The 13152-nt window shown below is 37.4% G+C and overlaps 2 protein-coding genes across 2 annotated transcripts in view; both read left to right on the top strand.

Moving 5' to 3' along the window:
• LOC127965262 (mitogen-activated protein kinase kinase kinase 20) overlaps window positions 1-2618 on the top strand; it is a 40579-nt gene extending 37961 nt beyond the window's left edge. The window contains exon 20 of the mRNA XM_052565960.1: window positions 499-2618. Within this exon, the coding sequence (XP_052421920.1) occupies window positions 499-1175 (677 nt within the window). The 3' untranslated portion in view covers window positions 1176-2618. The remainder of the gene's footprint in view (window positions 1-498) is intronic.
• A 43-nt stretch (window positions 2619-2661) lies between these two features.
• Window positions 2662-8438, top strand: LOC127965263 (cell division cycle-associated protein 7-like). Its single transcript, XM_052565961.1, has 10 exons — window positions 2662-3062; window positions 3833-3970; window positions 4089-4217; window positions 4326-4559; window positions 5254-5331; window positions 5564-5758; window positions 6460-6594; window positions 6703-6852; window positions 7037-7173; window positions 8102-8438. Exons 1-10 carry the CDS (start codon window positions 3051-3053, stop codon window positions 8130-8132), a joined length of 1239 nt encoding a protein of 412 aa, XP_052421921.1. The 5' UTR covers window positions 2662-3050; the 3' UTR covers window positions 8133-8438.
• The last annotated feature ends 4714 nt before the right edge of the window (window positions 8439-13152 follow it).

The raw sequence follows: 13152 nt of genomic DNA, 5'->3' as shown, positions 1-13152 counted from the left end.
GCATGTAACTCCCAGTTCTCTCTCTGTGTGTGTGTGTGTGTGTGTGTGTGTGTGTAATTTTACATTGTATGCAGATGCCATTCAACCCTACTAAGTTTTTTTTGAGTGAAAAATAATAAATTATCTATATTTTTTATAGGTAAACTAACTAGTTCCTACTGAGTAACAGCTTAATGTTGGTAATATTTGCAATCCTGTTACTTTATTTTGTATTTTTAAATTTTTTATGAAATTCCATTTTATGTTATTTATTTGTTTATGTTTATTCTATTTTTGGGCTGTTTTATTTGGAAAAAAAAATACTATATGTATTTATATTAAATATAATGGATATCAGTGTTGCAAAAATTGCAAACCCCACATGAAATGTAAAATAAATAATCCAGTTGCAATGATATTTAGTTTGACCTTCTGAGATCAAATGCCCTTTCAGCCCTATTTTGTATATCCATGGAAAATGTCTCGGTTTGTCATTTTGTCATTCTGTTCCTCGATCAGGTGTCGATCCCAGATGGATTTACAGTCTGAGAATGAAGCAGTGGAGAGAGCAAGCTGCCCAGGAGTCCACAGGCAAGAGGACCCTCCCTCAGTTCCTGTCCGTCATCGGGAACCAATCATCGTACGCCGCCGCTGTCAGGAGATCACCCAATCGCAGTCCTCTCACGCCATGGACAGACTCGCGGAGTTCCTCTCCCACCCTTTCTGTCAAACTCTCCAATATCCTTCCAGGGTCAAAGGGCAGCAGCCCGTCCAGCACGACATCTGAGAGCACCTCGGAGCGAGAGCGGCCCCCTAGTGGTGGAGCTCAACACCACTACCACAGAAAAGCATACTACGACAACACCTTTAAAATGAACGGAGGAGAAAGAGGAGAAGTGGAAGCCAGAAGGACTAATCAGATGTCTCAGAGAGGATCCAGAGGCTTCCAACATGCTGGACGGCCCCGAAACAACAACTCCTATATAACACCATCTAACCACCAACCACGCACAATACCAGGGATGTCAGTCGTCAGTGAAGGGGTGAAGCAGAAAGAGGCCATGTCTGGTGATGGGGACTGGATTAAAGTAGAAAGAAAGAAATCTATTAAACAGGAACATAAGCATCAGGAAGTGAGGCAGGGCAGAGGCCGGCCGCGCAGAGGAGGGCGCGGCGGTGGACGTGGACGAAGTTGAGCATTTATAAAGCGTTACACTGTGTCCTAGCTACACGAGACGCGTCAAGATTTCAGCAACAAGCAATTATTGTGTCAAATATCACAGCCAATCAAAAGCAGCTGTGGGCGGGATCTCCCTGGAAGCGCATTGTACTCGCAACGAAATAAATTAATAATCTAATTCATAAATATTAAACGTTTTTAAGATTAATAAATGAACATACTGAGTGACTGATACCATTTTTAATTTGTTTAATTTGTATGTTGTTGTTCCAGCCACGATGTTGCGGGAAATAGAAACCATTTCTAAAATTGAAATTTCACGTGTCACAGTCGTGCTATTAGTTAGGACAAAACATCTAATTATTATGGAAAGGAAAACTTTTTTCGCTTGTCGTGGCCTCGCATTGTGTGTACTAGTTAGGACACGTTGTTATGGTTTATACAATAGTTTCTATTTCTGCAATGTCGCAGCTGGAACAACTACATGCAAACTACATGACAGTAGATAATCTTGGGTGATTTTGAACTTTATTAAAAGTGTCTAATGTAATTTTGAATGTCATTTTGCGTGAGCTTATAGCCATACTGAAAGCGACAACAGATAGCTAAACTCAGATTTTGAAAATTAATGAAAGCAAAAAACTGCAAACACAATGCGAACCAACAAGCATTTTCCATGACACATATGTTATCAGTCATTCAGTATGTACATTTAATGAAGCTAAAAATGTTTGATATATATGAATTATAAACTTTGTTGCGAGAACAGTGCACTTCCATAGAGAGCCCTCCCCCACACGCTTCTGATTGGCTGTGATATTTGATTGATTTTGTCTAGTTTGGACAAATTGCTTGATGCTGGAATCATGACATGTTGCGTGTAGTTGGGACATGGCACAAGGGGTTGATAATGAATCACGTTTGATTCACTGTAAGGCAAAGAGTATAGAAGGGCTTCTATATTCTTTGTGTAAGGTTGGAAAGTTGGCTTATAACCAAAGCACTTAAGTGTTCCTGGAGATTCAATAAAAGCATCTTCTAAATTGACACTGATAAAGGGTAAAAGTTCACCATGAAATGGATGTACTGATCTTAAATATCATAAATTATGCATTTTCTGAAAAAAGAGAGCTTTTCTCTGCCTTTCATAGTTGACATTGTCTTTCCAGGTTTTAACATGAATTTGCTTCTCTTGTGGTCTCTGATTTTCTTTTGTTTTTTCTTAAAGAGTTTCTTATTTTTTTGAACTATGCTCAGCACTGTGATGATGATGATCATAAACAGAGGACTTTTTCAATTAAACCGTTTCTGCCTGCAAGGTAAACGTGGTTATATTAATATAGTTTATTATGGAGGACTATTTCATTTTTATGATATTAAAGATTTATTTATTATATTGGTGGAATTTTAAATCTTTGTCAATGTATAAGATATTAATAAAATATAAATTTGAAATGAACTCTTCTTTATCTAGTCAGTATTTCGCGCGATTTATGTGTCCTTATGCAAATGAGCTCTGAGGTTTGGCGCCACAGCTAAAGATCCTATAAGCACTTTAAACCCAAAATAGAGCTTATTTTATTCAGTTTAATTCAAATATTCTTGGAATTCTAATACAATTTTATCAGCATGTTTATACTCAACCCATAATGAAACTGATAATGCAGTTCTTCTGTCTTCAGCCCTGTCGATTGCGTTACTTTATTAATTTGACGGAGCTTCCAGGACTCGCGTGTGGCGCGGAAGAGAGTCACGCCTCTTCAAGAATTACCCGCCAACTTCCAGACCAAACACTGAGCCACTGAGACACAACCACACACATTCATTTCACAGCGGACTGGGGCACGGTATATAAACTCACACCCCCTCAAACCACAGAGAACTCAACACAATGCGCTCCAAGGTACGGTAAAACACATCAGCTCTTGTTTCTGTTGACCTGAAGAACCGCTGCTGTTGTGTGTGTTTGTTTGTGTCTTAGAATGAATGCGTGCATGCTCTCGTGGCGTGTGTAAAGTTTGTTTCAACGCTAATGAAGTGAATTTAACAGTTCAAACAATTCGTCATGTTATATATCTGTTTGGGACATAAATGTTTGTCCCATTGAGAAAAAAAAAAAACAAGCTTTCAACATTTGCTGGTTTATTAAGCTTAGGCGTGTGTTTGGTGGGGGAAGGGTCCCCCCCCCCCCCCCCAAAACTTTACAAAGCATCTAACTTGGATCAACATTTATATATAATGAAATGTATCAGTTTTCTAAAACAATTTACAGTTTGTTGACCCACTAAAGTTTAAGTAAAAAAATTCTCAACGTTATACAAATAACTTGATCTTGCATAAGTAACTTTGTGTAAAAATAAGTAAATACTAAAAATAATTGTTATACATTTGTGAAGAGGTTAAATGTTTCTAGTTTTCATGGCCTCCAGACGTAGAATACGTTTAAACAGAGTGGCTTCACTTTTACTACCTATCTGCACTTCTTTTATTTTATGTTCTTATCAAATTATGATTTCCTGTCTTTAAAATTGCAATTGCTTGCTGTGTAGAGAAATATTAGAAAATGTACAGGGCCTGCTATTGCTTCCAAGATGCAGGTCTCAAACTGACCTCTGCAGATGCCCAGCCTGAGTTTAGACGATTTATCATGAATTTGTTGTATATTGTGCACAGAGAGAACAGGCGAGGTGTCCGCCCTCCACCAGAATGAACCTGCGCAGTTACAGGAGCACCGCTCTTCTTCCTATGGAAACATCTTCCTCCTCAGACGACAGCTGTGACAGTTTTGGATCTGACGGTTTTGGGACCTCGGTATGACATGAGCATTTCTATACATTAAACTGGCCTTAACGATGCCCAAAAGATCAGAGACCGTTCTCTATTCCTCCCTCTAAAAGTCATTTTAAGATTATGTTTTTTCTTCTTATAGAAGAGGCCGCTGAGACAGACGAGAAGCTCTGCTCCGAGTGAGAAAGTGTTTAATATTTTACCTGTGACTGAGGAAGAGGATGCATGCAGCGGTTTTGAGAACGACCTGAACGATGACATGACTGAAATGGTTTGTAACCACAGGAAACACTTCAGTCTCTGCTTGTTGCTTTATCATACACTCGGTTTTAAAAAGGATGAATGTGTTCAATTAATCAAGTGGTTTTTTTTCTCACAGAAAATGGAGTCTGATTCAGAGGCCTGTTCGCCTCCCAGAAAAACTCGCAAATCGTTCACGCTCCGAGTAGCCATGAAGTTCCCGAACAAACGGGCCAGTCCCTCAAAGCCAGTGTCACCTGAGTCTAAACCTGAATCCAAACCTAAACCTGAACCCAAAGACCCTGAGTCTGACTCTGAGGGAGACAACTTCATGCTGAAGAGAGCGCTGAACATCAGAGAGAACAAAGCTATGGTGAGCAACTCTACTTCCACACAACTGCATCGTGCATTTAATTTGTCTTTTATTTTTTTTTTAGTTGTATACAAAACTTAATTTTAGTATCTATTTGCCGTTTGAATAAAATTCTTATGATGATAGTGTGATTACATAAGCATGGTTCAATTAGTAGTAGTGAATGAAGAGGTATCATATCTTTTACAAGTGCAGTATGGAGTACCTCAAGGCTCAGTACTAGGGCTGTTATTCTTCACACTTTACATGTTACCCTTGGGAGATATCATCAGGAAACACTGTGTTAGCTTTCACTGTTTTGCTAAGGATACTCAGCTCTGTTTATTCGCAGCCTGACAAACATACAGAATGCATTGTTGGTTTGGAAAAAATAGGGAGTAATTTCTTACTGACAAATTCTGGAAAAAGGTGTTAATTATGGGACCTAAATCCTCTGCATGTCATAACCTAAAACAACCTCTAACACTCGATGGCTGCTCTGTCAGTTCTTCGTCATCCGTTAGGAACCTAGGTGTGCTATTTGATAGCAATCTTTCCTAATATATAATACATGTAATGCTTTATTGGGTGGTTGCTCTGCACGCTTGATAAACAATGCAGTAGCTAAAGTTCTTACTAGAACCATTATTTTTAAGTGAGTTTTTAGTTTGAGTATGAATCCAGTTTTAACTGAATTTCAATCTCTTTCTTGTAGCTTGCTAAGCTAATGTCAGAGCTGGATAAGGTTCCTGGACTCATTCCAAGGAAGGCTGCTTTGTCACAGGGCAATACGGTAAGACTTCAGAATACTGTTATTAAAAAAAAAAGACAAAATTTGATTAATACTACTGATGATTAAAATTATACAAATTTGTGAATATTTACTTGTTTATGCTAATAATATTGATATACAATTACACTATTACAAATAAGAAATACTTATTAATAATAAGCTATACAACGCTACTAATTTGGTAGATTATTAGTTCTTGATTTGGCTGAATTTCCCCCTTCTCTCTGTGCAGCCTCGCCGTGTTCCCCGCCGCTCTCTGGATGCCAGCGGCGCTCGCCGGAGAAACCCAGAGCGAACGTCCCGTCCTCACACACGCTCCCGGTCACTGGTGGACGGTCCACCCTCCCCAGCTCCAGAGGATGACCCGGAGGACAAATACAGCCTGGTCCGCAGAAACAGAAGTGACGACGATGATTATGAAGAAGAGGTGCGTTACTTCAGTTAAAGGGATAGTTCACCCCAATATAAATTCTGTCATTTAATTACTCACCCCTGTGTCGTTCCAAACCTGTAAATCCTTGGTTATCTTCAGATCACAAATTGAGGGATTTGTTATAAGTAATATATAAATATAAAAGTGCATCTGACTTTCATGAGCTGTAAACTCTAATCAAAATTAAAACTAAAAAATGTTTGAAATGTTTTACTTTTAATGAATCTGGAATACATGAAAGGTTCACATTCAACTGCACCTGCATAATAATAAAAAAATATACAAATATGAGCAAATCTTTTTTTGTTGTTAAAAATAAACAAGCCCAACAAAAAGTAACAAGTTACCATAATTTAAAGTAATGCAAATAGTTTTTTTTTTTTTTTAATGGAGTAATGCAATATTGTAATGCATTTATTTTAAAAGCAACTTTCCCCAACACTGGTCACAACAGTGTCACATGATCCTTCAGAAAGCATTGTAATGTAAAAAAAAATTCAACATTGAAAATTAAACCATGTCTTTACTGTCACTTTTCAGCAAGAATGCAGTAAATTGATCGAAAGCTTTCATTTCTTTGAAAACAGAAAATCATTTGAACAGCAGTGTACATGCAGCTCATATTTTGTCCTGTAAAGTTAGGGTGAGCACCACTGTATTGATTAGTATTTCTGTTCCCATGCGTGTGTGAGCAGAGAGAGCCCCGTCGGCGCAGCTATAACAGCGCTCTGACGATTCCTCACGTCGTGAGGCCTGTGGAGGAAATCACAGAGGCCGAACTGGACAACATCTGTGTCAACGCCAGAGAGAAGACTTACAACCGGGTCACTGTAAGTCTGCTTCAGCAGGACGCTTCTCTCCTCACAGCATTGAGCTTCATCTCTCCGCTCGTTCGAGGCCCTGCAGACTCTTGATGAGCGTGTGCTTTTGTCCGACAGGGATCCACCTGCCATCAGTGTCGACAAAAAACAACCGACACCAAGACCAACTGCCGCAACCCAGAGTGTGTGGGTGTCCGAGGGCAGTTCTGCGGGCCTTGTCTCAAGAACCGATACGGAGAAGACGTCCGTGATGCCCTCCTGAACCCGGTTAGTGACTCTTCCATTCAGTCTCCTGCAGAGAAACCGTTGTGACTAGCTAGTTTCCACAATGATGCATTATACTAAGGTGGTTATTCGGCTAGTTCCGTCGTTGTATGGGAAACGTGCACCACATCAGCTAGCTCTTTTCTAAGGATTTGAATGGCGTTGCTGAAGTGTTGTGTTGTTGTAGGAGTGGCTTTGCCCCCCGTGCAGGGGCATCTGTAACTGCAGCTTCTGTCGAGCCAGGGAGGGCCGCTGTGCTACAGGTGTGCTCGTGTACCTGGCCAAATACCACGGCTACGACAATGTCCACTCCTATCTGAAAAGGTAATGGGATTTGTAGTAACCTAACTTTTGTTGCAGTATAATATGAATGCTCTAACTATAAATATACAGCTGTGCTCCCAAAATCTCCCAAACGTTTCTGAACCGAAAGATGGATGATCTCTTCAGCTCACCAAGCCTGCATTGATTAGACCAAAAGTACAGAAAAGGCAGTCAAATTTAGTTTTTATTACTTAAAATAACTGCTTTCTGTTTGAATACCTCTTACAATGTAATGTATTCCTGTGATGCGCAGCTGTATTTTCAGCATCATTACTCCTTTCTTCAGTGTCACATGATCTTCAGAAATCATTCTCATGTGGTGATTTGCTGCTCAAAACATTTGTTAAACAGCTGAAAATTTTTTCCCCCAGTTTCTTTGAATAGAAAGTTCAGAAGAAAAACATTTATCTGGAAAAAAAAAAAAATTGTTGCTAAAAAGTATCAATTCCTATCATTTCTTCCCCAAAACAATTATTTAAACTCTGAGCTTTGGACGATATAGTGTATAATGTTGCAAAAGCTTTTTATTTCAGATAAATGCTGATCTTTCTATTCAAAGAATCTTGCGGGGGACAAAATAAACTAAACTCTTTAATGGGTGATATTTCTTGAGCAGTAAAACATTATATTAGACCCTGAAGACTGGAGGAATGATGCTGAAAATACTTCACAGGAATCACCTTTTTAAAAAATGTATTCATGTCAAATTTTCAAAATTACTACTTTTGTGGTATTTTGGATCGAATAAATGCAGGCTTGTTGAGTAGAGAGTAATTATTAAAATAAAAAATTTAACCGTATGTGCTGCCTATCGACTGCATTTAAAGCTCACAATACTTAGGAAATTATTTTTCATGTTTAGTCAAGTCACTTGTCTTTCGGGTGGGTCTATGTAAGTGTAACCGTGACCTCTGACCTTTCTCCACAGTTTAAAGAAGGAACTGGAGCAGAGTGAATAATGATCGGAGCGTAACTGACGAGGTCCTCGAGTGTCTTAACTGCTGTGTGATTCTCCGAGCGTCCTGAAACCTGCTGCAGGTTCAGTTCGAGACCGTTAGGAGCTGTCTACATGAAATCCTTACGTTTGCATTGTTTTAAATGTGTTGTTTCTCAGAGGGACTGTTTTTATCTCTGTACTGTATTGGAAACTGTTGGATGCAATACCTGTTCTGTTTGCCGTTTTTACCCTGATCTGAATGTTCATTAGACGCGGTTATAACTGCGTGATGTACTGCTGTCATACATGAATAAAAGTTGTTTTTTAAGTTCTGTTCTCTTTATGGGTCGATCGAGGGGAAAATGTGTTCTTTGAAAATCCTTTATACCATTTTTAACAAGTTGTGGTGTAATGTAAATGTCTTCCCTCACATCTTCAATAGATGTATTTGATCATTATAAACCTTAGTACAGTCAAGCGATTATTAATTGCATCTAAAATAAGTTTGTTGCTCTATTTATTTTTATGTATAAATGCACAAATTATATGAATGTAAATATTTAAGTGTGTAATTAGATCTGCACACACATGTAAACAATTTATTTTGGATGAGAATAATCATTTGACAGCACTGTTAAGGATTGTACCATCTAAACTTTAATTTTTTGTAGTGTTTTTCTATAGAAGCTTAACTCTGATCTTTTTGGGGGGGTAGAATATCAAACGTGTTAAACGACACTGACAAGTCTTTATTTTACTCTTAGTTTTTCAAAATACTTTTTAACATTAAACTCTTTTTCTACTTTATGAAAAAGAAATGCTGTTATTTGGCAGATAAATGTAAGTTCTCAGGCCAGTTGTACTAACTTGGTGTTTAGTTCCCATGTTTACCAGATGAATGGTAACCTCCTCTTGCATCTAACGTGAGAACAGCCCCAGCCAAACGTTTCATATTACATTAGTGTGTCCGCCTCCACATCTATCTGAGCAGAGATTCAATCGGAAAGGGGTATTGTGACGAGAGCATGCCCTTGGCTCGTGCCCCTGTGGGTTAAGAGGGCATGAGGAGGGGGCTATAGCAGGAGGTTATACCGTGATGTACTGCAGTCTGCTCCTGTCCCTCATTAAGAGCTGCCACTAATGGTGTGGAAATAATTAGCAGACTCTAATGGGAAATCTCATACCTGTGAATCATTTTTCCCTGTTAAAGCTCTTTCACGAACCTCACACGCTCCTTGCTTTTTTCCTTCCTCTCGTTCGGATCACCACAGAGTCAGACTTAATGATTTTCTGACTTAAAACCTTGCTTTTTGTACAATTTGCCTACACCCTAGTCACTATAGGTTTAGGGCCAGGATTCAAACGAATTGTGCAACTCGTAAAATATGTACAATTTAGCCAAAATTGTATGAAGTGAGGTCAACGAATTACTTTGAGATTGAGCTGTGATAGATGTCTTCTTACTAGTCATGTCAAACGATTAATTGCGATTAATCGCATCCAAAATAAAAGTTTTTGTTTACATAAAATGTGTGTGTACTGTGTATATTTACTGTGTATATGTGTATATATACACACACTCATGCATGAATATATTTAAGAAAAATGTTGTTCATATATATATATAATTTTATTATATCGATTATATTAATATAAAAATACACATGCAAATATTTTCAGTATATATATGATGTATATGTTTGTATTTATATATACATAATAAATATACACCATACAAACACATATATTATGTAAACAAAAATGTTTATTTCTTACCCAAAGTGTCCACACTGTAAACCCTAATGTTGTCATTAATAAAGAAATCAAGTTATCATAACTCAACATTACTTAAAATGCCAAGTTTTGATGTCAAAAATTAAACAGGTATGTTTTAATGAACTCATTTGGGAGTAGAACTGCATCCTAAAAATACAATTTGCACACTTTAAATAGCTAATACCATTCCCATCTGCAGTAACAGCATTTTAATATTGCATAACAACACTAAAACCCTGTAAACAATATTTTTTTTCACAAATCACAAACCATGTCCCTCCACACACTTTGACTGACTGAAGGACTGTCCCACATTAGGCTCATCATACAGTCCACCTTTACAAAACCATATTTCCTAAAGTGGGACAGTAGGAAATTTGATTAAAATATAAAATACATAGTTTATACATACAAAGTTATAAAAAATTTTGACTGACAAAAATTTAATAAGCACATTAGACCATGAAGTAGCAGGATTGTTTTGTTTAAAATGAATTTATGCTCCTTAATGTACATTTGAGTTGTGATGTTATTTTGATCACATGACACCACAGCTTTGGTAACCCAGAGTTTCACTGGCATTCATGTATTTATAGGGGAGCTACAAACATGAAGTGTCCCACATTAGGCAGTGTCCGACTTTAGGGCAATTCACGCTAATGGAATTATGTAATTTAATTACAGATAAATTTAACTGTAATCTGTTACAGTTACTAAGAAAAGAAATGCGTAGTTAAATTAGTTACTTATGAAAATTTTAACAGTTACAAAGTGGGTTACATCTGAATATTTGACACACTCAGACACGCACATTGATTTATTTTCCAAATTGCATATTCATTTGATAATTTGGGTTTATGTATATGCTTTATTTTTTTCTCCAAAGCATTGTTCTGCCAATGTTTCCTGTCATAGCTACATATTTGCAAAGATTTGACTTCAAAAACAGTTTAATGGCTATTATTTCTTTTTGGGATTTTAAATCAGACAACTATTTAACATAAGAATGAACTCAAAGTAAAACAAGGTGCTAAAAGTCTGATTCAAAATTTAATTAAATTTGTATCGCCTTAATTCACGTGATGAAAGATTTTAAGTCTGACAGTAATTAGGGTTGACTGAGTACTCCAAGGTTAACCCTGCCTGCTTTAAATGTTTCAAAATAAATAATGAGACAGAAAAGTAATCAAAAAGTAGGCTAATCAAATATAATCAGTTTAATAAAAGAATTGAAATAGTTACACTACTTATTACATTTCAAATAGGGTAACTTAACTTGTAATCTGTAACCTAAAACATTTCCAAAGTAACCCTCCCAGCACTGCTCAAAACCGTCTGTTTGTTGTGCTGACTGAGAGATGATTGAAGAATGATTCGGTGAGCGATTCGAATCCATCCGAATCGATTCAGAATCCCGATTGACCGAATCACATTCAAAAGAACGACCGATTCAATGCTGGCATCGATTCAGTAAACACAAACACGGGACACAGATGATAGTTTCTCAGATCAAGCTTATCCTAGCTTAAACAAAGTTTCAGATTTTTTCTTCAGATTTTATTTTGTTTTTACAGTAGTAGCCCGTATTGTCAGGAATCACTGGCACTGTGGTGGATTTGTATAAAATGAGAGTAAGGCTAATGTCATGTTTAATGCCCATTTCCCCCAGAATGCTCAGTTTTTAATTCGGAGAGTGAATCTTTTTGGAAACAAACGCTTCAAAAGTATGTATTTGCATAATAAAGATGCACTCGAAAATACTGGTATTAAATACCAATGATCATCCACTTTAGGGTGATGAATATTTAGGGAAATAATTGTTTACGACGCTCGAGCGTCGAGCTGATCTGGTAATCAGGCTATGAAATACAATATTTATTCATTAGAGCGAACTTAATGAGGCCTCGCGGCGCTAATTATGAAAAGCAGCGTAGCGCTAAATGAGCGCGCGAGAGACGGCTCGTGTGCGAGCGAGCGCGCGCGCTGTTCTTACCTGTTTCCCGCGCTGCGGGTCAGTGTTGGATATGCGCGTGATTATAAGCGAGGGCCCCATAAACACCGCAGCACTGCAGCACAGTCTGGCAGAGGCAGTGGCCCTGACTGCTGCTGTAGCCCTGATTAATAATGATGTGGAATATTGAGTATTTATTATGAGCATTGTTCAGATGTGTGCTTCTGTTTGCCTGTTGAGAAGAGACCAGAGGAGCAAATTGCTCACACAATCTCCCGCAGTTAAACATTGATTGAAAGAGCAGGAGGAAGAGAAGGGGAGAAATTAGATTTCTAGCTAGTTTATAGGAGAACACAGAGTATAATAAGATATATTTCACTTCAATAAAGGGATTAAAGCATTTTAATTCACTAAAATATTCTAGGATGCATCTTATGCTCCTACACTGACAGTGAATGCCTTCTAACACCAACAACAATAATATGAATAACCATAATCAGTATCATCAAAATAATAGTAAATATTTAAAATAACCAATAATATGTTTTTCCACTGATAAAAAAATCTTACAAATAGCAAGCATAATATTATTACAGTTTATGCAGTATGTTTACTTTGCACAGTTTGCACATTTTCTGTATTTATGCATAAAATGAAAAATAAATAAATAAATAAATAAAAACTGTCCCAAGAGTTTAACTTTCCATTTGCAATGTGATTATGAACAAAGGCAATTACAGACACAATTTGAACCTTTATTTTAATAGTATATTTTTCACAGCAACAACAACAAAAATAATAATCATAATTATTATTATTATTATTTGGTGGTGTTTATTATTATTATTATTATTATTTTAAATAGGAAGCAGCATGTACTGTATTCAGTTAAGAGCAAGCAAGTAGTGCATTCTGAAGTATTAGTCTATTATGAGTCCAGAAAATAAGTAAAAAATCATGACTTTATATTACTTCTGGTTCATCTGTCACACTGGAATTAGAAGGTCAGGTGCATTGTTGGATGAACTATGTTCTGTGGTAAAACTGAGCATTTTAGCAAATGCATTAAGTCATTTTTGATGCATACATATTATCTGCATACTATGTGTGTAATGGTGCTTGAGCAGAGCAGGTCACGTCTCTCTGGACTGGATCGTCTGAGGATGCTGGGACTGTGTGACAAGTCCCCATCAGTGTGAGTCCAGCTCTGTGTGCTGACGCTAACAGCAGCTCATGTCAGAGACGTTATCAGAGAGAGACGCCGACTGCAGTTCTTCCATCTCACAGGAAATTGCCAACTCACCCTAACAAAAGA

Source organism: Carassius gibelio, chromosome B9, assembly GCF_023724105.1.
Source record: "Carassius gibelio isolate Cgi1373 ecotype wild population from Czech Republic chromosome B9, carGib1.2-hapl.c, whole genome shotgun sequence".
In the NCBI taxonomy this organism is placed as follows: Eukaryota; Metazoa; Chordata; class Actinopteri; order Cypriniformes; family Cyprinidae; genus Carassius; species Carassius gibelio.
This window is presented reverse-complemented; position numbering and strand designations above follow the sequence as displayed.

Excerpts from the sequence above, each read along its gene's own strand:
- LOC127965263 (XM_052565961.1), top strand. Across the intron at positions 4,560-5,253 it reads TCAGAGAGAACAAAGCTATG|CTTGCTAAGCTAATGTCAGA; the intron begins GTGAGCAACTCT and ends TCTTTCTTGTAG. Across the intron at positions 5,759-6,459 it reads ACGATGATTATGAAGAAGAG|AGAGAGCCCCGTCGGCGCAG; the intron begins GTGCGTTACTTC and ends GTGTGTGAGCAG.